At 39.7% G+C, this 25,762-nt stretch overlaps 1 protein-coding gene and 1 long non-coding RNA gene across 3 annotated transcripts in view; one reads left to right on the top strand and one right to left on the bottom strand.

The window, feature by feature from the left end:
- GLRB (glycine receptor beta) overlaps nucleotides 1-8,258 on the bottom strand; it is a 57,030-nt gene extending 48,772 nt beyond the window's left edge. The window contains exons 1-2 of one of the 2 annotated variants that reach the window (XM_068942382.1): nucleotides 8,125-8,258; nucleotides 6,101-6,254 (exon numbers count right to left, since the gene is read on the bottom strand). In XM_068942382.1, the coding sequence (XP_068798483.1) occupies nucleotides 6,101-6,231 (131 nt within the window). In that variant the 5' untranslated portion in view covers nucleotides 6,232-6,254; nucleotides 8,125-8,258. Of the gene's footprint in view, nucleotides 1-6,100; nucleotides 6,255-7,963 lie in introns of both variants that reach the window. The other variant, XM_068942383.1, reaches the window with a different exon arrangement.
- Nucleotides 7,528-25,096, top strand: LOC138067186 (uncharacterized). Its single transcript, XR_011141003.1, has 3 exons — nucleotides 7,528-7,609; nucleotides 8,579-8,680; nucleotides 24,541-25,096. It is a non-coding gene; the product is annotated as an uncharacterized lncRNA (long non-coding RNA).
- The last annotated feature ends 666 nt before the right edge of the window (nucleotides 25,097-25,762 follow it).

Raw genomic sequence — 25,762 nt, 5'->3', positions numbered from 1 at the left:
TTCCATTTCTAAAACTAGCATGTTTGCTATTAGCTTAGGGATCGCTGCATTCAACTGAAGAGACCATCCAAGTGACTTTTGTGCATAAACTGGCATTCTGTTGTTCTGATATCGCATGCAGACATGAAACATGATCAGCACCTTAATGTTTAAGCAGGCTACATACATTTTTAAAATTTTGCCCACAGCTGTCCTTACATCACAACCTTTCTTCCATACGGTAAGTAATCAGATAATATATGGATCTTGGTAAGAGTACCACCTTGGTTACAAAGTACAAGTGAGGATACATTTTATAAAATTTGCCTTTCAGAGATCCTCTTGGTGAATGTGAGGACAGAATTTGGTCCTATGGTTTTCCTTACACTTAGGTTTAGTGGATGTAATTTTACCTGTAGATCCAAGTTTTGCTCAATCCAGGGGCTGTATATGAAACATAGGGCTAGAGTCTGTAACTCTTCCCCCCCGGCATATTGACTCATCACTACACTGTTCAGAATGGAGTAAACACTGCTCACTGTGAGGGAGAATTACTGAAAGAGATCCAGACTACCACATTTAATTATTGTTTTACAAGATAACTTAAGTATTGCTTATACAGCTTTATCTTTTTACTCCCCAGCGTGTTTATCCACTCTGAATACAAATTCCAAAATCTACTGGAATGTGCTCCTATCTGTCTGAGATCATAGCTTTCCATGAGAGTTACATGGTATAGAACAATTAAACCATTGACCAATTGCTGTTACTGCGGAGCAAAAGAATTTTTATAGGAACCAGACCTGGACTCTGCAATTTACTTATCTTCAGAACAACTGTGAAATTTAACTGCCTCTACAACTAAATTCAGGTTTTTGTTTCAACTTCATTCCATCTTCTTATCAACCCATTCATCATACCTACAAATGAAAATGTTCACAAATATCAACCGTGTCTTGTACAGATGGCAATGAATATGAGGATGATTCCACTTCCCAACCGTTTACATTTTGGAGATGAACACATATTACAGATAGAGATGCCATGTATCCCCAAACGCTTGGTAAGAAAAATTCCTTGTCCGCAGGAAGGTGTTTAGATCCAAAACACACTTTGAACTTCTGCTTTAGTCTATACAGAGAGAGCGTGTCAGAAGCTAGGAGTTAACCAAGAGAAATTTTAGGACAGACTTTCACAGAACTGTATTATGTTAACCATACTAAAAGTTTTTTTTTCCAAATCACTGTTCTCTGTTGAACCTTGGCACCTGTGACCTTTCTAAGCTCCTGCCCTGGCAGATGGCACAAACCACATTTTCTGGAGGGCTTAGAGGGCCATTTCACAGTTTCTGAAGCAGCTGATATGCTTTATTGAATACAAGCCAAAAGACAAATTGTACTTCTGCTTTGGTATTGTGTAAGAAGTCTCTATAAAAATCATGCAGTATTTATTTAATCTTCTACATGGATAAAATCTCCATCTTATGTGAAAAAATGCATAAAAGTGAGGAGGGATGCTATTTTAAAAGCAGAATCTTAAGATTAAGGCACTAGAATGTGACTCGGTGATTGCGGTTATACTCTTAGCATTGCATTAGCATTAGACTCTCTGTGGGATCTTCAGCAACTAACAGTGTATGAGTGAACAGCTGAGTCATTATAACTATAGTTAGCAGGGATAACAGTTGTGATTGTGAGCACAGTAGCAACTGATTTTGTTAGCTGCCATCTGACACTCTCACATCTCTATGCCTTGCATAACACTGTCATAACAAAACTTCCTTTTCTACTAATTTGTCTAGAGATCTTGCAAATATTTTTGAGGAAAGGCATTATAGGCTACCAAAGATCTTGGCAGCAGCTGGAGCACTATCGTAAAAAACGGAAGTATTTATTACGATATAACATAAGGAAAAGCATTTTTCAACTCTTAGAAAAAGTTATAGCTGAGTGTCTAATGTGTTTACCAGAAGCGGGTATCATGGGGAATCATGAAGAAGTTACACTAGGAGAAACAGTAGCATTAGACAAACTTTGTTTTGACTACATCTTCCATGCCAAACATGCCAATCTACATATTCTTCAGCTCAACAACACTCGTACTGTACTTACCACCATGACTAAAATGGGGTAGTTTTTAGAACTTTCGGTGCCACTGGGCCACTTTTGCAAAATAATGCCAGTACTGAAAGGCATGCAATACACACCTATTCTAAAAGCTGTCTGTGCCTGGGATAATCATTTAAACTAAATATTTAGTTTTGTCTGATAAAAGCTGCCTGAAACTTTCACATAGGTCACACTTGTGCTTAATCTACATGACACAGTCCTTTTAAGAGTTCTAATACTTACAAATAACTGTTTGTTTCATATTCTTTTCCAGAACTTAGACCTTTACCAAACTTTCCAATTCATATTTTCCATTCCTTCCTGACTGTTAAATTACAGCAGAAATGCCACAACATGTATTGACCTGCAACTGGTACAAAAGGGAGGTAACAGGGCTTATGGATAGTCTACAATAAAGAATCAGATCAAGCCACTAAATAAATCTGTATTTAGTCAAAACCATCTGTAATCAGTATAACAAATTTCAAAATAAATTTTTAAACAAGAAGACAGTAACCTATAAAATTCTTAAAGGTTTTTGGAGGAGATTGACTTGTTGTTTGGTTTTTATTTTTTACCTTTCCTTGGAGACAAAGGCAATAGTTTTGGAGAAGTAAAGGTTTATAATTTATTACACTATGCATCTGTGGCAACCAATTCTCATATTTATGCAGCAGAACTCCCTATTATGGTCTTTTAGGTCCAACATATCAATTTGTTTCTTAATCAATGAACACTCAAAAATCAGATACTAGTATAAACATTTTATGTATCATTTGGAAAGCCTGGGGTAAAAAGGAAGAGGATTTAAATTGAAGACGTGCAATCTTACACCTATCTATTAAACCAGAATAAGAACAACTGATTATGCATCAGCTTCATGAATACTCCTAATAAAAATGGGAAAAAGACTGTTTCAGAAACAAATGAAAATGGGATTGCCAATCAAGCCACTATCACACAATGCACACAGAAGCACAGGGTCATGAATAATCACAACTAAGAGTTCTTGCTCCAAGAAACAAGATAGAATTTTCCTAATTGTGGGAGAGCAAATATCTGCTTATGACACAATAACAAACTATTCAGCTTGTTTTCAGCTTATTCCAATAGTAGCTAATTGCCTGCCAGAGGGTATTTTTTGGCTAAAACTCTGTATTCTGGATATGCATAAAAGTAAAAAATCAGGTATGCTTAGTTTTCATACAAACAAATCCATGCTCAAGTCCAAAAACCAAACTACTCTTATAACCATCCAATTCAGAATGTCAAACTACATGTATACACTTTCTCCAACCAAGGAAGCCACACAGTAATATTAGATTCAAGGCTTTCCTGGAAAATGAGCTGTGTACATTTGAATTTCATTATAAAGTTTGTAAAGAGAAATCTGTTCCTTGTATAATTCCCTTTTTTTTTTTCTTGAAGGGGCAGATTTTAGCGTTCCACATTTTATAAGGGCACAAAAGGCAGTAATTTGTTACAATAAAGTTTTGAATGCTATTGCACTAGTAACTAGTGTAAAATAAAGGTAGATCAACATTTTAACTTATAAATATATGATTTCATGAGATAAGTGTAGTATTCAATCTTATACATGATGCAAAATGCTACCTACTTTCTTCAAAAACAAAGTATTCTTTGAAAATACTTCATTTGCACTTCACTAGTACAATTTTCTTTCAGTCACTTCCTTTGAAATCAGTTTTGGATAGCCCTTATATTGTCATTTAATTCTCTCCCCACTAAATTGCTTTTTGGCTTGTTTCTGAGGAAAGACTTCTTACATTTTTCACAGGAAAAAAATATTAAGAGTAGAAAGCCTTTTCTATGATGTACACTGGGATCAGCTAAAGAAGTTGTGTGAATCTACAGTGCACCTTAAAGATTATAAAAACAAAGGGGAATGCTGTGAGCTTTTTTGTTGGGTTGTATGTTCTTGTTTCTAGGACTGCACAAGTATTTTGCAATATTTAGTTTCAATTTTCACAGGTGTGTTAGTTTGACAAATATACGCATTTTATAGGATTTTGTAGCTAAATGGTAGCACCAGGTTTATGCTTATGATTGGAAGTCTGGCATTTCCCATCAGTAGCCTGAGCAAAGAAAGCATTAGGCAATTTCTGTGCAAGATACAACTCACTTTCATTGCTCGTTCACGCTACAGTCTTCTAGATGCCAGCCACAAAAATAGCTATCCTGCAACTGCGCTATTACTGATTGTCTCTCAAGCCGTGAGCTTCAGTCAAGTGAGATACAGACAATTTGTTCACTGTTCAAAAAATCTGATAGGACGTAAGGCTATGGCAACTATTTCTAACTGGTAACACGGCAAACATCAAACAAATACTGGATTCTGCTAATATTTCCACAGAAAGCTTCAACTGGCTGCAATTTAAAATATCACCTAGAAAATTATAGCATTTATTTAATGCTTTTCAAGTATAGTGCTGACAAACGACATCATATTCAATGGTCCTAAAACTAACTGGTACATATGGGTAGGTATCAGGAACAGAGGACTAAGAAATACTGCACTTAAGGGGAGGGGAGGGAAAAACTTATCAAGATGGAACAACATTAATGTTTTGAATTCTGATTAAGGTCAAGACAAGAAGAGAAGGAAAATGCTGACTGCCTGGATGAGAACATGGACAATTTGGATTCTGTTCCCAGCTGGAGGACTTTGGGTAACTCACTTTCTAAGTACTCAGTATCTATGTCTGTCCTGGAAATAATGACATTTCTCTCCTTGTTAGAAACCCTTATGATAGCTCAGAAAGAAAGCTCTACACATAACTCAGCTTACATGTTCAAAGGAGACAGAATGGATATAGGATATTTCAGATGAATTAGTACCATATTTGAGACTTGTAACCTAAGGTTTTCAAATCCAAAGATATATCTCATTCTTAGGGGTTGATATAAAAAAGACCAAAACCACCCACCCCCTGTAAAAAATTTTCTAAAAATTTTTGGTTATAAATCCCTGTCAATATTTAAGAAGAGTGGGAACTTTAAAAAGTATCATGTAAACATTGCTTGAATATGTTTTTTTCTGCCTTTTTCCCCCCCTCTCTTTGGAAAAAGTCTACTAAGGCTAACTAGCTGGTCTCATCTTTTATGGCAATGGTCTTTTCTTTTATGGTTAAAAAGAAATCTTTTAAATGTGTCTAAGCCATTTTATCATTTAAGGCAGAGTGTTTTTCTATGTCATTATATTCCATCAATCTTTTTCTTAGGTTCACCATAACACTAAAAAGATGACCAAAGGCTGGCTATGAAAATGACAACAAAAGTCCCCACAAATAAAACTTGTGCATCATCCTACAGTTTACAACATAAAACATGGTGGACATTAGAGAGTGGAAGTCTTTTTAATGTAAAGTAATCACAGGTGTCCTGAATATGTTCTCTATTCAGTTGGGCAATCAGAGGTTGCAATTTCTGTATTTTTACAGAGACATTCCATAAGGGAATGTTTTATGGTAACCATCAATCCACCTCTATATAAGTTCTAGTACTGTAAATTATTAATGGAAGATGCTGAATACATTAGTTCAACATGTAATAAGAACAGGAGCAGGACAAGTTCTCTCTGTTACAGAACTAAGCTAACCAGAAACGGATTTCAGTATCAGACTTGTGGATCTTCTTTCTTTTTATTGGTATACTCGTAGTAAGATGCTAGACACACTATTATAAGGCCACTCTACTACGTCCATAAAAACAGCGAGATACTGGGTTGGAATCACTGATGGCCATTTTAAACTATTTACTATTGCTTAGATTTTTCTTTTCATTAAAACAAAGGACCTGCTGCAGAACAAACATGCTCATTGACAGAACTTTCAGATATGTCCCTGGTCAAACCCTTTTCCTCTCAGTCTCCCCCCAAAATTGTTCTTTCAGTGGAAAGCATCACATTCCACTTCAATTGTCATGTAATTCCCACCGCTAAAATATGTCAAGATCACCATTATATGAAAACATAAAAGAAACAAGGAACATACGACGGGCATAGGTACTGCTTCTTTTTTCCCTTTCCTTTCTTTGAAGATTTCTCTTTGGAACAGACTTCTTCAATCCATAAGGAGAACAAGACAAAAAAGGAGACCACTAGTAAGAACTTCATCTTGAGCATTAAGCTTCAGAGAAAGCTTCAGTCTACGGCAAAAGAAAGAGGTTTATGTTAGCAGGGCTAAACAGGGCAAATGGGAACACATACATACAAAAAGTAAGTGAAAGCTTTATTTTTGTACGCTGGCCATAAAAAATCATATCTTTATTATCTTGGGAAAGACTATCTTGGCGCATAAATCTGATAGGGAACCAATTCAGGTACTTTCCAGTGGGTTAAGTAACTGCTCAATGTTAAGAGAATCACACCAAGGAATGGATATATGTGCAAGCTTGCCACAGTGTGTTTAAGAACTAAATGGGACGTCCTTCACCTATGTACCTAACTCAGATCCTCAGAAACTTGGAAACAGGATTCCTCACCTAAAATATCATATATCTCACCACATTTAATATTGTTAAATGTTACCAGCCAGTCATATAACAAGGCCTAACAAGGCCATCTTACTGTCAACTGAGTGCAAGCCCTCTGTGACCTCTGCTCACACAGGTAATATCAGTAATTTCAATGTTAATTATGAGAAAGGGTTGCATATTTAATTTAATGTATACAATTAGAACTTGAATGACTCTTTTGCAAGTATTCTAGACAGTACTGTCAGTACTAAAAGGGAATTGCGAAGATGACCAAACACACCCTGGAATACTATGTCTTGTTACATTATATTTAGTTTAATATTTTAATTTCTCACAGGCAAAAGCACTTAGTCCAAAGGCTAAGAGCTAAGCCTGTGTTAACTGAGAAATCACCCTGCATACTCACAGTGGCGGCTCTGTGACACTCCAGGTATTTGCTTTCCTTTCCACACATATTCCCCCCTCCTGTCTCCCTAGGCCAGCAGAAACACTTCACAGATACCTCAGCACCAGCTGCATTTTCTTTCTTTCTTTCTTTCCTTCTTTATCAAGGAGCATCTCTGCCCCTCCCCACCCTCCTAGAAGCACCAGGGTGTTTATATCCCGTCGGAGAGCCCCGGCCGCCCGCAGCGAGCGGCGCCGCGGCTTCCCGCCAAGCCCGCCGCGCGCCCCTCCCCCGCCCCGACGAGTAACGGTCGCCGCCGCCGCCGCCGCGCGCCCCTCCCCCGCACCAGCGGGTAACGGTCGCCGCCGCCGCCGCCGCGCGCGGGCAGCCCCTCCTGCTCTCCCCGTTCACAGTCGCCCCTCGCCTCCCCCCGGCAGAGCCCCAGGACGCGGGCGGGGGCAACGCGGCCCGGGCACCTCCGAGCCCGGCAACAGGTCCCCCTGCGCCGGCCGCCAGCCCGGTGAGGGGCGAAAGGCCCCTCCGAGCCCTCCCACCCCCCCGCCCCGAGGCCGCGGCTCCCGCGAGGCGCGGCCCGGCCCGCAGCGCACCCACGCCGCCGGGGGAAGCGCAGGGCGCAGAGGTAAGGAGGGCGGTGGGGAAGCTCCCCGCGCTGCCGCTTCTCCCCTCGGCGGCGAGACAGTCCCGAGCGGCACCGCCGCCCTCCGCCGAGGGGACGCCGGGAGCCCCCCGCCGCGGCCGGGCCCGGCGCACGGCGCTGGCCGAGGTGCTGACGGGGCCTGGGGATGTCGCCGCGTCGCGCACCGCGGGGACACGGGCCTGGCGCCAGGAGGAGCGGAGGGAGCCACTTCCCCATCGCTGCCCCCTCCCCCGCCGTGCCCCGGGGAGGGCAGAGCCCCCCCCCCAATCGCCCCGCGCACACACACACACCCCCGCAGACCCGCCACGGCCCGCTCCGCCGCCGCCCAGCGCTCACCGCCAGACGCGCCCGCGCAGCGCCGGGGCGGCGTGGGCAGTTTGCCGCCGCCGGGGCCCCGCGGCTAGGGCCGGCGGTGGCCAGGGAGCCGGCGGCGGGCCATGGGCAGAGGGAAAGAGCGGTTCCTGCGCTGGCCGCCGCGGCAGCAGAGCGAGCCCTACCTCCGACGGCGCCCTCCGCGGCCAGTGAGCATGTGCGGCGGCGCGGCGCGCTCCCAGCGAGCATGTCGCGGCCGCCCGCACATGGGCACTGGGCGAGCGGCGCCTCGCCCGCGGCGGCGCAGGGCCCCAGCGCCGGGCGGGCGGGGGCGCCGCCGCCGGCGGGCAGCGCTCTGGCAGCGCGACACGAGGTCGGCGAGAGCGCAGCGCCTCAGCCGCGGACACCTGGGATGAGGGGGAAACAGCGTTTATTTTCGGGAAGGGAGAGGAAAGAAACAGAACTGGCAAGAACGCCAAAATATTCATGGAGAGAGGCTGAGAAGAGGGGGAGGAAGACAGGGTTGAATGGCGCGTATACTTTTAGTCAATATTTGACATAAGTATAAAGGAGAATAAAAGTCTGGAGATATTTGTACCTGCCAGCACCAGTTTTCTTGAATGTTATCGTCCTCTTCAGGCACTGTCTGCTGTATTCTCTGACTGGGAGCACTTCAGTGAGCTACGTTTCCCTTGTACAGCTTCTAGCACGAGTAATCCAGATGGAGTCTCTGTGAGTGAGGTAACGTGGATAACAATAATTACTAATCTTGCTAGGGGACCTTGGACATTAGAAGGTGCAATGAAACACATAATTTAAAATGGTAGACTTTCCCCATGAAGAAACAAGGGGGTCTGTTTTGAGGATAGACACATATCCTTGCTACAAATGATGTAAGTTTTCCAATTACTACAGACATTAACTGCATTATAAATAGAGTCCTAACGGAATAGAAATCTTGTTCATAAAATTCTACAGCCCTTACATCCTTTTTGTATAGAAATATAGGTACCTGCTGAACTTTAGGCATAAATGGCAGTCTTGCACACATTTTGGAAGCTTATACAAGTTACTTTACTAAACTAAGTAGTCTTAGGTTAGAAAATGCCTACCCTCCCATTAGAGTCCAAAGGCACCCTTTCCCATTTGTATTACATTCTTTTTGGTGAACAAGTCACTGAAAAGTATGACCGTTCTCAAGTCTTCTTTCCTCCTCCAGCCTTGCTTCATATCACTGCTCGTATACACTGCCAGAGCTCCAGTCTGCAGTATATGAAAGAGCTGCATGTCCTGATGAATAGTTTGTATTCTTATAACGGGTCCTATGATAGGAGTAACACACCAATGGACATTTTCCGCAGTGTCCCGTGACCCTCATCATAATTCTATGATGGGAGTGTGGACTACAACATAATTATAAATAAAACAAAGGAGAAAGTCATCTCTTTGGCAAATGAAAAATAAGTGGGTAAATGACCTGCTGAGTAAGCCAAGGCAGACAGTAAGAAGTACGTAGCCAGATACCCTCAGCTACGCTTTCTGAGCAATGTTCCAGAATGTTTCCTGCCCTAACTTAATTATAGAAATGCTCTGAAAATAATTCCACGCACTTCAGAATTTGCTGCCATATGTTATACATATACTGCTATACATAAATAGATGGGGCGGGGTGTGTGTATACACATACTTACATACGGATGAGAAAATCCATTGTCATAGTCAGGTCAGTTTAAGGCCACAGTTCTCTCAAGATACAGTTTGCCAGCTCAAACACAGGAACTTGCAGAATTAAACAAAGCAAAGTTATTTCCTGAAACAAAAAGCAAAGCCCATAGGACTTTCTTTCCCTTAACACTCTACATGCAGAAAAAAAAAGGTGTGCTTCTTTTCCTAAAGCCCTTTTGAACTATTTGTCGGGAGCAGACACCGAGATGTTCTCCTAGTTATTCTAGGAGGACTGGCATAAACATATTTGAGATGAGGTGCGCGCTGGTTGCTATTTCCATTTTTCTTCATGTTTGTTGTGTTACTGGAGATTGGGATATGAAAAATAAGAAAGTGATATGCTTAAGACACGAGCACAGATGTGGCCCTTGTTTGTCTTAAGAGAGCATTAACACAGATGAGCAGAAGAAGCTTCTACCACATGCCATAGTAGCAGCAGCAGAGCAATAAATCATTGTTAGCACCAGCAGCCTGAGCTAGTGCAGCCACAACAGGCTGCACCTTTCTGTATTCCGCTTCCTACAGCCACAGAGCCCTGGGGCTTTTTACCTCCTTTTTACACAAGGTACGTAATTGCCTCCTTTGGGCTGTCTGCAAATCCACTGGCATTTGCAAACGCCTCCTACTGCAGCTATAGCTGTAGACACCTAAGGATAGATGAATATGTGCAGGAACTCAACAGGACAAAGCATAAAATAAAAATAGATGCCATCCACCCCTTGGGTTCAAATGAAATGAGAGCATGTGGCTAATATCTTTCTATAGATAATAAAAGTGAGATATATGTGACAAAGATAAGGTAAAGCAGCTGCTTAGGTAAGATATCTGTGTAATAAGGTTTCTTACACCTCACAAGCAAAATCAAATATCTTAAGAAATAAATATTTCAATAACTCCTGAATTTTTAAAACATACATAAATGGAATACGTGTAAGCCCTCAGGCAAATGCTGACAGTGATGAGTGGGTAGAAAAAGACCTTTTCCCCTTTCCCCCCTCTATGTAAAAGCTGGCCAAGGTCACAGTAGCACCTAGTACCTAGTAGCACCTTCTTGGCAAGGCAGCAGGGTCTGGACAGGAAAATCATGCTGCTTACACCTCCTTGCTCAGCATTTGCCAGAAGATCCCAGAGCTCTCATGCGTGCAGGATTTTGGAGGACAATGCAGTTCATTCAAACATTCTATTGCAGTGCCTGCTTAGCACGCCCATATATGAAGTACTGGGGGAAAGAGCCTCCTATAACAGCCTTATACCTGCAAGCCAGGTGATCATGAGTAATGGTCCAGGTTCTGCTGATTGCTTTTGGTGTTGCTTTGTACTTCAGAGATCCTATTAAAGACCAATGAAATAAATAAGAATTTTAGTAATAAATGAGCACATAAGGGCAGACTCGGTTCTGTCTCTCTATTCACGATATACTCATAGTGCACAGGCAGATTTAGCTATCCTTTCTCTGCTTGCAACTGCTGCTCTGTCGACTGTTGGAAATACTTAACCATGTGCACTTGTCTGATTCAGGAATAAACCCCAGGGATTCCTGATCTTAGACATTCTACTGACAACTATAAAATAGTTACGTAAACCATAGACAAAACATAACAAGGCCTTTCCTAATGAGCAGCCCAGGGACATTAGTCCTTTCTTTAGTTTGCAGTAGTAGAATGTGGAGATCTGAAAACACAGCAGTCCAACTTTGTTGTTCAGTTACATGGAAAATGTTTTATAGTTGCACAAGATATAATTTATTTGGTTTTTATTATTCTTTTTAGTCTATTTTCCTAAGGGAATGAGTTATATGCAATCACACTCTGTATGTGTGCATGTTTCAAACTGCTTATTGCAAATTTTTTATTTTTTGAACCAATTGATACCACATTTTACCAAAAAACAGAGAGCTCAGAGATATTAAGTTCTGCATGAAAGGTAAAGATAGTTGGCTGAGAAGACACTCAGCTAATGTCTCTGCAAGAGATTTAAAAAAAGTGCGAAAGAAAGCTGACTGGCCTCAGTAATTATAGACGTCAAAAAATGCACCTGGGAGAAAACTATTACAAATCCTTTACATACAAACATATTTTAATCATAAAGTATCTACTTTGCTAGAAGAGAAGTTATGACTGGAAAACAGAACTTCTAATGTCAAATAAAAGATAATATTTTCTTAAAGCTTTCACCAAGCTTTTTTTCTGTAAAGTGAATATGTATCTTAGATTGCTAATAACAGAAGAACTTGTACTACACGTTTCAGATGAGTTCAGTTAAAAAGCTGATCCACCACAAGACCCACGCTGGTTGGATATCAGACTTCATTACTTTCAATGCTCAGAGAACTAGTTTTTCTTATAATGTAAGTTGATTTAATTCACACAATTAGAAAATATCCTTTTAGAAGATTTCCTGTCATGCAACCTTCATAATTACAGATGCTTTCGATTTTAATCACCTGTCACATCTTGATTACTTTGGTGATCATTCAGAAAGTATAAGGTTTTACAGGGCTCCTGAAAGAGACAGAATTCTAGAGTAAACTGGAAGTTCTTTGTTCTTTCTTTTTCTACTGCTATAAAGAGGTATGTGTCGCTACATCATTGTATGAGGTAGAAAATAGTGACCAAATGGGAATTTGGTATGAAAGGTTTCTTTCTTCTGGAACCAGTGACCAAAATTTTAAAAGGGACATGATTTCCTTATTTCTAAAGAGATTGGTGATTTTAATTCCATTTTGAAATAAAGAAGAAAGTAGTAAGCACAACACAGAAGAGAATAGCAAACCAGATGAACAAGCGGATGAAGAAAATTATGATCTGTCCTCCTTAATGTTCCAATTCCTTCATATCTCACTCCGTTACAAATACTGAATATGACAGATGATACTTACAGGGCTGATCTGAATGCTAGCAAATTCAAACTATTGTGCATTAGCGGGGGCTCTAAAACGCAGACTTCTGAGAGAGCAGTATGCACACTGAAGTGTCTCATTTATTACAATTAAATAGATATAATTATATTAATAATGTTTGTACTTCATGGGAAGCAGCCATATGTCTTACTGCTATTGTGGATATATAGAAAACTGGGATCATACAAGATGCCCAAAACATATGTTCCTTCCAGGCTGATGCATTTTATTACTCACATTTACTATGTAGCTATGCCTTTGCTGACAGATCTCCACATGCAAAGCACTGTCAAGCTGAGTGTATGACTTCAAGATTTTTCCCCCACTCTCTTATTGATAAAATGAATGTACTGTAGCAATGACCCCCGAAGCTGAAGGGAAAAAAAAAAAAGAAAGTACATGTTCTGTAATTACTGAAAGGATTGTTCAGTATGAAAAGCAGATACGAATTAGAATACCAATACTCATATGCCCTTTGGAATTTCCAAACAGGGAGATATACACAAATAGTTGATTCTACTGTTCTATAATATCATTACCAAGGAGATGTAAGGTTTAATCCTAGGTCACTGAAGCCAATAAAATTATTACTGATATCACTGGGTAAAGAACTCTTATAGAGGTCTCAACCTAAAAATCAGACTCCGGAGTGATTACATTCATTGTTTCTTTTGTTATACAAATAAGCCTAGGACTTAGTGTTAAGAATATTAAGTGAAGTTCTGCATATTCCTAAAATATAGCTTAGTCAGCCTGAGAACCATACTAACTGTCAAAAAACGTTCTCTTATCTGAAACACCCCTTCTTGTGTTGAAATATTTTACTAGTGCTACCGAAGTAATTTTAAACTCTCTTTGTACCTCATAGGACCCACAGTCAGCACAGTGTCTTAAAAAAAAAGATCTTGTACACACAATTATATATCTATAGTAGTGTTAAAAGACCGGCTGCATCTCTCCTTAAAGTTACTCAGGCTCATTTTCTATCTGTAAGATAATCTTCTGGAAAATTTAGAAAGACTGTCTAGCCGATCTTTGGCAAAAAACAAATAAAATCAAAGTAATGCCTGTTTATATGTGTCCACACTCACATTTGACTCATATGTTCCAATAAAACTGTGCAACTGTGTATTAAGTGGCTGAACACATTTAGTACCAGCTTCATTTCTTTTGTGGATTATACTACCATTTTAGTATTGAGATACAAGCCATCAGTGAAAAGGATTAATCTGTCAGCTTAAAAATTCTTAGAGTCAGTGTTTGTTCATGCATAAGTGGAAGAAATTTGGGGTATCCACCTATAAAGGCTTGTAAAGAGTTAGTGCATGATTAATAATTGTTATTAACATGCTACAGGCATGAACTGCATGCATCATGAATAACTGTACTGCAGCTTAGCTATACATATCAACGGAAGGATATAGCTATACATTGGAAAGAATCTTAAACAGGAAGACAGTTGTCATTGAAATGTCATTCAACAACATGTTATATACTTTCTGCCACATAAGCACTTTGCAAAGGTATTTACTGCAACACAGGATTAAGTATCTGTCTTTATTTCCTCTACTTACAGAATAAAATGAAAGGCAGAGACAGATGCCTTGTTTCACAAGTCAAGGCAATTCCAGCTAATATGAGAGTTTTAAATATGACTCAAGAGTCCTGGCAGGCTATGTTGGTGGAAGATAACTGATATTTCTGAGGACAGAACTGAGACCCTGCAATGTCACATAAAAAATTCTTTTTTGCCCACCATAGCACTTGCATTCCACCTAAATTACACTGCTGATGTTCTTTACTACAGCTGCTCTTTACTCAAATTCTTCTTGATTTGCATTCAGTCTGAACAGCTGTCAGCTACCTGCTAGACATATGGTGCTAAAGGCCCATAGGGTAGACGTCTTACAATCTAGAAGATGCTCAGTTGCAGTCTTTGGAACGCTTTCAGCACGCTCTGACTGTATTAGAAGGAATTGTACCTATCCCAGACTCCAACACCAAACAGCACTTGAGCCCCCAAATTCATCACGTATCTGCTAGCTAGAGAAATCAGACACTTCTTTTCTTTCAGTTAGCTACTTCAGCAGAATCTCAGTATAAGGGCTTAGTTTGATTTTTAGCCTAAAACACTGATATTTCTCTACAACTGTGCTATAGTAAATCGTAACTTTAGGACATGTTTCCTCATCCAGATCTAGCAATTCAAAAAAAGGACACCTTCATAATAAATTTGATTTCTAGAAGAGTATCTCTATTTCCATACTTCCTATCACCAGTGTGAACAATCTATGCAGATTAAAGGATCTGGGTTAATAGATCCTGAAAGGCACCGTTAAATTTAAGATCAAGATTTATTACTTTTCTATCAGAAGATCCAAAGAACTAGTGATGTCAAACTGCTGATTCTTTGAGTAAGGAGTGAAATGGAGACTTAAATATAGAAAGACTTATTATCTGTACAGCAGTAGAAATCCTCGAGAATGAATACACTCAGCAAGAATGGATGCCTGAAGCACAAATGCAGATATGTCACACGCTATTTGAAGAGAAATTTTTCAACAATAGGGAATGTTGGAGAAAATTAGGGGTTGAAGCAACCACTGTTATATGAACCCTCTTGACTGAACATATTTTTGAGAGGTTTAAATACAGTCAAGAACACAAGAAAGGCCATGTCCTCCTAGTTTGAAAAGTATACTTCATAGTAATCATAATTATACACTTGGTGCCTAGTTATTACACTGTATGGTTTCTCAGAAAGTATAATAGCAATTAATAATTTCCAAAATATAAACTTCTAAAAATAGGTTACCTAGAAATCTGTGTAGAAATCCCATTCATCCTACAATGACACCTTGTTACGGAAACAAGTATTTTATACATTATAGCTAAAGTGTACATTATAGCTAAAGTGTAAATGATATACCTTACCTAAACATTAAAAATGAATCTAACACTGAAAGTTCAAGGAGCTGTAGGGAAAGTTCTTGAGATGCTAATTCTTTTTTCATGTCTAACTGTAAATAAGAGATGCCAGAGGTTTTAGCATTTGCGGCCACTCAGTGTTAAAGAATGTGCTGATCTCTTATTGCATCCTTAGCATAATTTTCCCTCCTCTAAAACATTTCCGTTTCTCCCTTGAACTAGGAGAGACTTGGACATGCTAACGGATCTGACATCAGTGCTGTTAGAGAGAACAATTTTATTGCTGGGAACAATATTGTTACTGAAAACATACTTTCTCTTCTTCAGGTTATATCTGATTATCTTTATATTTCTGCCTTTACATAGGTAAACCATGATATCAGCTTAGGCCAATCAGCAGAATTATTAACTGTGGTAGAACAATTCGTATCATTAAAATTAAGCGTGACTTGAAATGTTTTGTTAGATTATGGATCTATATTTTATTTTACTGCTTATCTTGAACATTACAGTTAGAAACATAGCTCCTGCAATCCCTTTGAATGAAGAACTCAGTGGAAGCTTTCCACTTGGAACATCTAAAGGACTGGGACTGGGGTCTGCCTACCCAAATAGAGACTGTGTCAAAGTACATTTCTGTTACTCTGTATGCTGTGTAATCGCAATAGTGTTCATATGAATACCTTGCTGTCATTAACCATTTGACTTAGATTGTCAGGTTAATACATAAAAGCAGCCATACTACTTCAGACCGTAGATCCCACCAGCGCAGCATTATGTCTGCAATAGTGACCACAAGCAGGGGCCTAAGGAAGAATATGAATGGGACAAGTTCATATATTATGCTTTATCCTAATACTTTTTCAAACTCTAACCATTTTCAGCTTGGGAGATTTCCTAATCCTGTTGTGAAATAGGATAGTTTAGTATGTTAGAACAAGGCACATATCAAGTGCATTCCCCTCACTTCCCCCAGATTAGAAAAACAAGAATGTGGGGCAGCCTGAGCGCATAGAACTGTCAGACTATAGAGAAATAGTCTGAGACTGGCTGTCACAATTGTCAAGTCGACTATGATGGCTCAGCTCCAGGGACCAAATTCCTGCTGCTGAAGGGCAGAAATGGATAAATTAAGAGTCAGAAACCACAGGCTCTTTATGTAATTGTTTTCCTTTGGCTAGCAGTATATGTACATAGGTATTTTCCCCAGTGTGCACAGCAACACAGTTTGTCCTGGTTTTCCCATTTCAGAAAATAAAAACTCACTCAGGCTCACAAATAGAAGCAATCTTCCAATTCTCATCCTAATCCTTCCCTACTTAGTCCCTGGTCTGCCCAGTCATGGTCTGTGAAGAATGGTTAGTATGCCTGTGTCTGGATCCAGCAATGTAGGCTTCCAGTAAAGAAGGTCTATTGGAAGAAAGACCACACAGGGACTATTCCTGGCTATAAGTGCAACTTCTAGTAGAGTATGGCTGCCAGGCTGCCTTGAGTACAGCTCAGAGGCCAACCTCCACAAGCTATGTTTTTCTATCCCATTAGATTCTCTTGTTGCTAGAAGTGCAGCTGACCAGTGAAAGCACAGAGACTGCTGAGACTACCCTTCTGAAGGACCCAGCCAATCTCCTTGTGGCTGGCATGTGAACCACAGACTGTGACCAAATCATGGTATCATATATCAGCAGAAGGAACTGGGTAACAGTGTCAAGAAACTGTAAACTGGCATTAGGGGCAGACATCATATTCTTTACGTATGTCTACTGGCAGCAGTGATGGCAGAAATGTATCTCTAAAGGGCTTTATAGTGTTTATAAGTCCCAACAATATTCCCTGATATCCTGGGAGGCCTCTTTACTGCTGGCTCATCTGGTCTAGTTCCTTAGAGTCAGTCAGAATCTGGAGACTTTGAATGATTGACATCATTAACTGACTGCTCAGTGGCCTAGATGGGAGGGTGATGTTTCCAGTCGGAAAAGTAGTGACATAAATAAAATGCATCAAAGACAACTGGTCTCAAACAAAATTACACAGTGAATACATAGTATTAGTGCTGCAGTTATACCTTTGAATTTGTGTATTACCAATGAGACACAGGAAGACAGATCATCGGCAACATTTTGCTGCCATTCAACTTTGTCCTGAATATTTCGCTATGGTTCTTCTTTGCAATGCCACAGTAAGATGTAAGGCAAATATGGCAGCTGTCCAGAGCCATTTTCAGTCTTTGTAGCTATTTCTGCATCTCCAAATCTCAGTCAGATGTTATTCCTCTCCACTCCCTAGCTAGGCCCTGCCTAAACTACCCCCAGATTAGCTGGATCTGGTCTGCTACCCAAGCTGTCTTTGCCATAGTCCCTACTTTAGTCACTATGCTCCCACTAGTATTCCTGCTGAACTATTCTGGAATGTCCCAGTCTAGTCTCTCAGGACCCACAGTAATCTAATTTTAATGACCCAGTCTAATTCCCCTCACTGATTCTCCTTCTCTCCACTAATACAAAGGCCAGGACACAAAGCATGGCGGACTCTCACATAGCCCTCAAAGATGAGGGCTCTTACACTCATTGCTGGTCTAGGGGACTAGGTTACAAACCGCCTGGGTGGACTCAGTAAAGGCTTGATTTGAATTAAGAACTTTAAATAATAAAAATTGTAAACAACTGGCATAAAGGAAATGACTTAACAGCGCATGTGTTAGATGTTTAAACCAGCAATCAAGGGAGACCTTCCTAGTTGAATGGTGATTGGATTTTGAAGCGCACTGGGCATTTGGAATGCTGTCTATGGGAGAGGGAACAAATTCCAGAATTATGTTGAGCTAAGAGCCAATGATAAGGAAGTTAAGTTAGTACTAATAAGGTTCCAACTGGACCACATTTCCTCATTTGCTTATGCTGAGATAGGTAAGAAAGTACAGCCTTACTAAAGCCAATTTATTTCACACCTACTTTATGCACTTACAGAATAGGCTAGATGCTCAGTCAATGAAAGAAAGGAGATCTAGTTGACTCAGTGTGTTTTAACAAGTCCATATCATAGGCTTCTTCTAGGTGTATACAATCATCTTTTAGGTGTATACTACAGTCTGATGAAACAAATGTTATGCCCTTTACCTGGGTACTGAAATTCAAGTGACCTTTCTAGAATTTCACATTCCTCTTTTCCTCTCTTTTCATAATAGTTTAATAAAATGGAATCTGCATCAGGTTCACAGTTCTAGCATTATACTTGAGGCCTGTTCTCTCCTTTCTTGTCTTAAAATTTTTGGCTAACTTTCGTGAGTATAATAATCAGGAGACTCTCTGAATTTTCAGATCAGTACCTAGATTAGTCACACCAAAAATGGAAGGCCTGGGATACTTCCTTTTTTTCAAGTCCTCTTAAATATACTTCATGCACTGGGAAAAGCGCCTTTTGCATGAAATGGATTTAAGACACTGTAACAATGCTTAACTTAGTTTAGTAAAGACAAAAATGAACTAATACATTTTCCTTTAACCAGGAAAATGGCTTGCAGTTTTACGGAGCTATAGATCCAAGTAAAACATAGAAATCTTGAGATAACTCATTGTGATTTACAAACAATGAAAAAGCTCTATATAACTGAGATGTCTATAAATTGCCACATATGACATGTTACCATTATCTCGAGATGCTTCAGTGAACTTTCCTAACAAACCAAACAAAGAAGAGACCCGCTGAGTAGTTTAAAAGCGTGGCCACCCCTTGCTCAGCCACAGGTAATGAAAAAAATTCCTTTTTAGTTCAAGTGGACCAGGATTTTGAGCTCTAATTATGGAATACTATTGGCAGCTTATTTAAAAGGGAGGGTATTATTTTTCTTGTCTTTCAAAACAGTAGTTTTTCAAACTCATTCAGGGTAGTAAATAAAGAAATGCAAATATATGTGTAAAGAAGTGTAGCCAAAACCTTTTATTAGATTAACCAGAAATTAGCCCACATAAAAGATAAATTATTTTTAAAATGTACTTTTTTCCTAAAGCAAGCCATTGATGTCTATCTGATTAGTCAGTTCAGATACGAGCTGCATTTCACTTTGATTGACACAGCTCTTAGACCTGACCCACACTTAGGCCTGCTCTGACAACACTGCAAGCATGTGGAAGGACAGCAGCTCCTGCTCTTTTCATCCAGAAGTTTCCCAGCAAGACCTGCTAGGAGACGGTGCTGCTGAGTAAGAGATGAGGCCTGGCTCTGAAAATGCTGCTTCCTTCCTCTGTCCCAGTGGAAAGTTACACAGAACTAGGCTTTTTGACCTTGACCTTGCTTTGGGACAGAGTTGCAGCACTCATATGTACCAGCAGTGAATTCAACTCAGAAGTGAGATGAGTTTTTGAAATCTCCTGAATGAGTTTGAATTCTGACTGGGATATGATTTAGACAGGAAGGTGGGGGGGAAGGGAATAAAAGCAGAGAAAAGAAGGGGAAAAAAAAGAAAAAGAAAAAAAAATATTCTCAATCAAGGGTCCTGGAATGTAAATGGACCGCAATATTTGCCTTTTTTTCCTCTTGACTTGGCAGCTATGGCTCTCCACATCAATGGGGAGACAGACTCAAGTCCTTGCCAATCTTGTTTGTATTCTTTTTCTGAGATGAGCTACCAAAGAAGTTATTGTTAGCCTTGTCTCTACTTAAAATCTGCTTAAATCTGACCAGCACTTCCATGTGATACATCTTGCTTTCACTGCCTCAGTGAGCATAAATTCTTCAAAAGCTATTAAACTCGTCTTGTCATAAAAACATTGTGCTCCTGGAGAAAAAAGTTAATATCTTACCTTTCCTATAGTAGTTGCCCATAGACTGTTGCTCTCTGTGAGGAACTGAGGCATTCCCTTAAATCTTAGATCTCCATTCATGGTTCTAAATGGACTAGGCTGAGATTTGGGTTTGTCATGGAGGAGTAGGGAGTGATGCACTTCACTCATAAGAGAGAAGCAGCGATATGTTTTATTGAGATAAGACAGTGATTTAACAAAGTTCACTGGTAAATAAGACAGTGATTTAACAAGGGTCGTTGGCAAGGTTCACTCAGTTATTTACTACTTGGAGGATAGGGTCAGACAAAAGTGTCAAGGAGATCCTCCCGTTGAGTCACAAGGTTCGGAATGGACCCCCTTGCTTTCTAAACTCCTTCTCAGAGGAGTCTAGGTGCGGCTGGATCTAATCTTAGTCCCAGAATTGGTCAACGGTTTATGTCTAAGGATTATGCACACAATCAATCAAAGAGGTAACTTAGCAAAGTTTACAAAGTTTCAGCATGCTATTAGTCACTTACCGAGGATCTGTTGCGGGTAAGGAATCTCTCAACCTCAAGGAGAGGCGCCTCTACTCAAGGGGACATTCAGCGCTATGCAGCCCGCTGCCATGCAGGAGAGCTCAATGGGCTCTGGGCTGCAGCATTATTTTGGGGGTAAGATGATTGACTCATAGTGATATATGCACACCGGCTGTACCTTGGCTGGTGCACGTTCAACTAGTCCTTGGCTGCCGTGCCAGATTTCACTCTGATGCAGCCATCACGACCGCTGTTGATGGTTTATAGCCTTACTGAGGGCTGTTGCCTGAGTCCATGAGCACACCCGTTACAGGGTTTCACTCTTCAGCGGATACAAATGGGAGACAATGCTTTAGACAATGTTGTTCCTCTCTGCTGACTGAAGACCCAGTCCTCTTTTAAGGGATACAAGGGGTACATTTACATTACTGATTGCTGCAGAGCAAAAAGGGAAGGTTTGATGTATTGTAATTCATTATGGTTCTAGGACTGTATATGCATATGGCATCTTTACTGGAAATTAAGTTTGTGCTAGTATCTGATTGTAGGCATGCACCAGGCAAGCAAGACAAATTCAAGCCCTCCAGTACACTAAATCACAGATGTGCAGCCATTCTTCCCCCAAAGCAAAAGTCATTTTGAGTTAACTTTACATCAGCCACTTAGTGTCAGTAAAGGAAAATCACGGTTCTTTATCTGTTTCTCCCCAGACTGTGAATTAGGAGTAATCTACTAGAAGTCCACAACAGCAGCTAATGGTTTTATCTTTCAAGTTCGTGCAGCTGCAGTAACTGATACATTGGGAATATAATCTGGGGTTCATGAATGCTTTCCTTTTTATCTTGCTAGAGAACCAAGAGGCACATTATGCTCTTACAGTGGTCTTGCTCAATAAAAGAAACATGACTGTGCCCAGGCACTAGCTTCATTTTGAGTTAATTTTCAATGAATTTGTTTGGCACTCATATGAAAGTTGTGACACTGTTCTTGTGGGCTACAAATGATTACATCCTTTCCAGCTTGTACAGAAACTGTTGCTACCCTGACGCTAAATTCGGTTTTCTTAATGGCCTCAATCCACTGTCAGTGCAATCAATGAAGTGCATTTTTCATCAGTCTTAATGGGAGCTGGACTGGGGCCTATGTTTCTAAATAAAGACAAATACCGGGCTGATTCTGCATTCAGTTATACTCATGTCAATTGGAAATCAGCCAGTTGGCAACTTCTTCTTTCTTTTCTTCCCTTTCGTGTTTTGTGGGAGGAAAAAAAACCCAGTTTATTAGGGTGCAAAGGGTAAAACAGCAAGATTACAGGGATGAAACTGCAATTCTCTTTTCAAGTGATGTTACACTTGATCTGTATGCCTCAGCTCTAAAGGAGCTTCATAAATTACCCTGAGTTTAGCATCTTGAATAACTTACAGCAGCCTTAGGGTTGATATGATTTAAATTCAGCTGCCCACATATTAAAAGAGACTTTTCTATTACTGACTGTTGGTTAAGTATAACAACACTCCAACTATACTTCTTACATAGCACCTATGTAGGAGGCAGAGAGAATGTGAAGTAAAGCTATCACATCTGTTCTATTCACCTCTTGCCCTCAGGGATTTCTCTTCATTTATTTGCTTTGGCAAAGTAAAGAGATTTTTGCATAGACTCTGGAATTTCCATGTATCTAAAGACATCATAACACAGTCCCTGAATTTGACATACAGGTGGATTATGACAATGGGTTATGCAGCAGACAGTTTTGAAAGTAAGAATGACAATCTGTTTAGTTTTCAAATGATGGTAGTTCTCTACACAATGCTTTATGCACAAAAAAGACAGAAAAAAATGTGGTTGAGAACACATTCAGCATTGCCAATGAGCTCATTCCGGCTACCTCAGAAAAAGTGAAAAGACAGTCTAGAACCTGGTAAAATTTTTTTCTCCTGTATTCTCTACCAAAATTGCCTCTCATTTTTAGTAAATGTTTGATTCCCACTTTTCAAGTCTAGCAAAAACTGGTAAGTTTTTCACATTCTAAGCTTCACTCAATGAGATTAAGGCATTAGTAGTTTTGTTCGCTCTCTTTCATTCCACTCATTCCTGTTTGAAAAATGGTGATGGTCGTACGAAGTCTGATGTCTCACAGGAAAATAATAGCATTTACCTACTTCATATGAGCAATTCTCTCCAATATATACAAATACAGAGATCAGTTTTGACTCCATCTTGCATATCTTGCATAATATGCAGTTTATAATATGAGGAGTTTAAAGAAATGACCATTTACAGGAAAGAGAATGTCACAGAAATCACCTGTAAAAAGGAGACTGGCATGGGAGATGATCAAATAGAGAAGAACAGGCCTCTGAGGCTGGCAGCCACTGATTAATCCCATAATCCTTTCATTCAGTGGAGAGTCATGAAGAAATACTTTCTATCATCCTTAAAAACATATCTCCATTGAGAGATTCCTTCTGTATTGTTCTGCAGTTATCTGTTAAAATGTGTTCCCAAAACATAATGTAACGAGATAAGGGCCTTTTTTTCAAGCAAGGATAAATAAAATCAAAAAAAATAACCCCCTAACTATTCCCTTACTGCTCTGTTCTGGGCTCTTGAGCTAACAGGCAACTGCTGTTGGTTTCCATGGAAGTTGTAAGTATTGGTGGAGCAATTAGAAATAGTACACACAGAGGAAATGACCTTTTCTTCGCCACTTTCACAGCAACAGTCATTTGGTGTGGATAATAGGAACATATTGTTAAAGATACAAAGCCATGCATCCTTACAACTCCATTCAGTTAAATTCACCAGCGGTTCCTGGCATTGATGTATGTCCAGGATGCAGCCCCCATCATCTGAATCAGCAAAGGAAAGGGTTCCGTTCAAACATTCTAGGCTCCAGCAGATCAAGTTTTGGCATTTCAGAGATGAGCATAGCCACATTTTAGTAATTTGAAAATGGGACTGCACAAGCTGCTCTCCTGGAACATTTACTAGTGACTTACAGCGGTCAAACAATGTTTGACAAGGCTCCTGGAAAATTTTTCTAGTTGTGTTTCAAAGGATTGTAATAATTAAATGAGTGACAGAAACATCAGTGTGAAGTATCAGCATCTTTTTTTGTCGTAGGTATTAATTGCCAGTTAGATAAACACTGAGGAAAAAAGAATACATAACTTTCTCGGTAAGAGAATAAGAGAAATTGTTGACAAAAGTACAGTTTAGAAACACTTATCAAAATACCTACAGGACTACAGGCTGAGACAGACATTTTCAAGCAGCTGTCATGATGGTGATAACATATGTCATTGACCTACAAAATGAGAGTTTACCAGTTGAAGTTACCAAATTCTTTTAACTACTGTCTTGAATTGAATTCAATAGAAACTAGTTTTCAATTAGAGATAAGTCATACCCAGGCAAAAAGGTTAGTGTTTGGACTGTCATCCCAGCTGATGAATTTTCTCACTTGTGAGAGTTGTTTCATCAGTTAGTTTAATTCTTCCACTGATACTTCACTTGCTAATGGTGTTACAATTTTTTGATTCACTGTCTCCCCTTGATTTCTAACCTGTTTCATTTGCTTAAAATTAAAGACATTTTGCTTACTGCTAGGAGTGGGTTTGGCTGTACATATGTAATTGACACTACATATGTTAATATATGTATGTCCCACCTCTTATTTGAGGCATAGGACTTATTTTTGCTTCTTTTTCAAACAAATCAACTCCCCTTACCTCTTTTTGTTTTCCACAGAAAAGAAAATGTGATGAGTGATACAAGGCCCCACCAGTGACAGAACCTTTCCATATGGAAATTCTATCCATTCCAGTCCTTTCTAAGCTACGAGACAGAACATTTTCAAAGCCACATAGAGAATTTACCTGCACATTTTCTATGTTTTATAAGAAAGAAGAGTTCTTGAAAGATCACAATGATGGACCTCTCCCCAATGAAGTCTAATTTTTAATTTAAAATGACTTGATTTTCTTTATTTGAAAGCTTGGAAGTTCTGGAGAACAACTTGTGAAATGGGAATTTGGAATATCTTTTTGGCTGTATGTTCCTGATTATCTCTAGTTAAGATCACATCCACAATTAATAAAGTAATTATTCAGTGCTTGAGATCTACTGGAATTAGTTCCTATTTTTAAACTAAAAGATAAGTTCAGTCTTCTCATGCATGCATTTTAGAGGTCCTCATCAACACAGATCTTGAAGTATTTGAAACTGGTGGATAAAAGTATATATGTAATCTCAGATTTATATTATATTTGAGTCTGACTTTGTGACTTTGATAAACAGTGTTGTGTACTGAGCAGTCTGCCCTAGTATTCACTATTAGCCTTGAACTTGATGCCAAGCATAATCTTTAATCTGAACTGAAATGTTTTGAGGGACTTCAGGGAAATGTTGTCAGGCATCCTTTTGAGCAAGTCCCAGAGGAACATCATGGAAGGAAAAGGATGTGAGAAAATTGAAAAATGCCAAATTCCCATCACTACTGACTGAAAGTGCATGTATTCCTGATATTCATGCACACAAATACTCTGAACTTCCTTACTTTTAGTAGGTGTATTGAATTCCTGCATCATTGTGCTTATACAAGTAATTAGTATTTACTTTCAGATTATAAAAGAAGAGAGGATTTTAAAAAGAAAAAAAAAATCACTGAACCAGGTTTTGTCCCTGCACAAGAAACACTGGACACAGGAAGCCTCATGAAAGGTTACGAGAAAAGCTAAAAATAAGCAGGGATTACTTGAAAATGCAATTGCTCAATATATCCAGAACTGCCAGCAGCAGTTTCCTCTTTAGGCAATTGACTTCATAACCTTACCCAACACTTCAGAAATTTCCTGGTCAACAAGACTTTTCAGAAGCTTCACAAAAAAAAAAAAAAAAGCATTGGTTTTAGTCAGTTTCCTTCAGACTGAAACATTTCATAAGAATTCAGACTAAACAATTGTAAAAGTTG

The sequence above is a fragment of the Struthio camelus genome, chromosome 4 (assembly GCF_040807025.1).
Source record: "Struthio camelus isolate bStrCam1 chromosome 4, bStrCam1.hap1, whole genome shotgun sequence".
In the NCBI taxonomy this organism is placed as follows: Eukaryota; Metazoa; Chordata; class Aves; order Struthioniformes; family Struthionidae; genus Struthio; species Struthio camelus.
The sequence above is the reverse complement of the archived record's forward strand: the minus strand, read 5'-3'. Positions and strand labels throughout refer to the sequence as shown.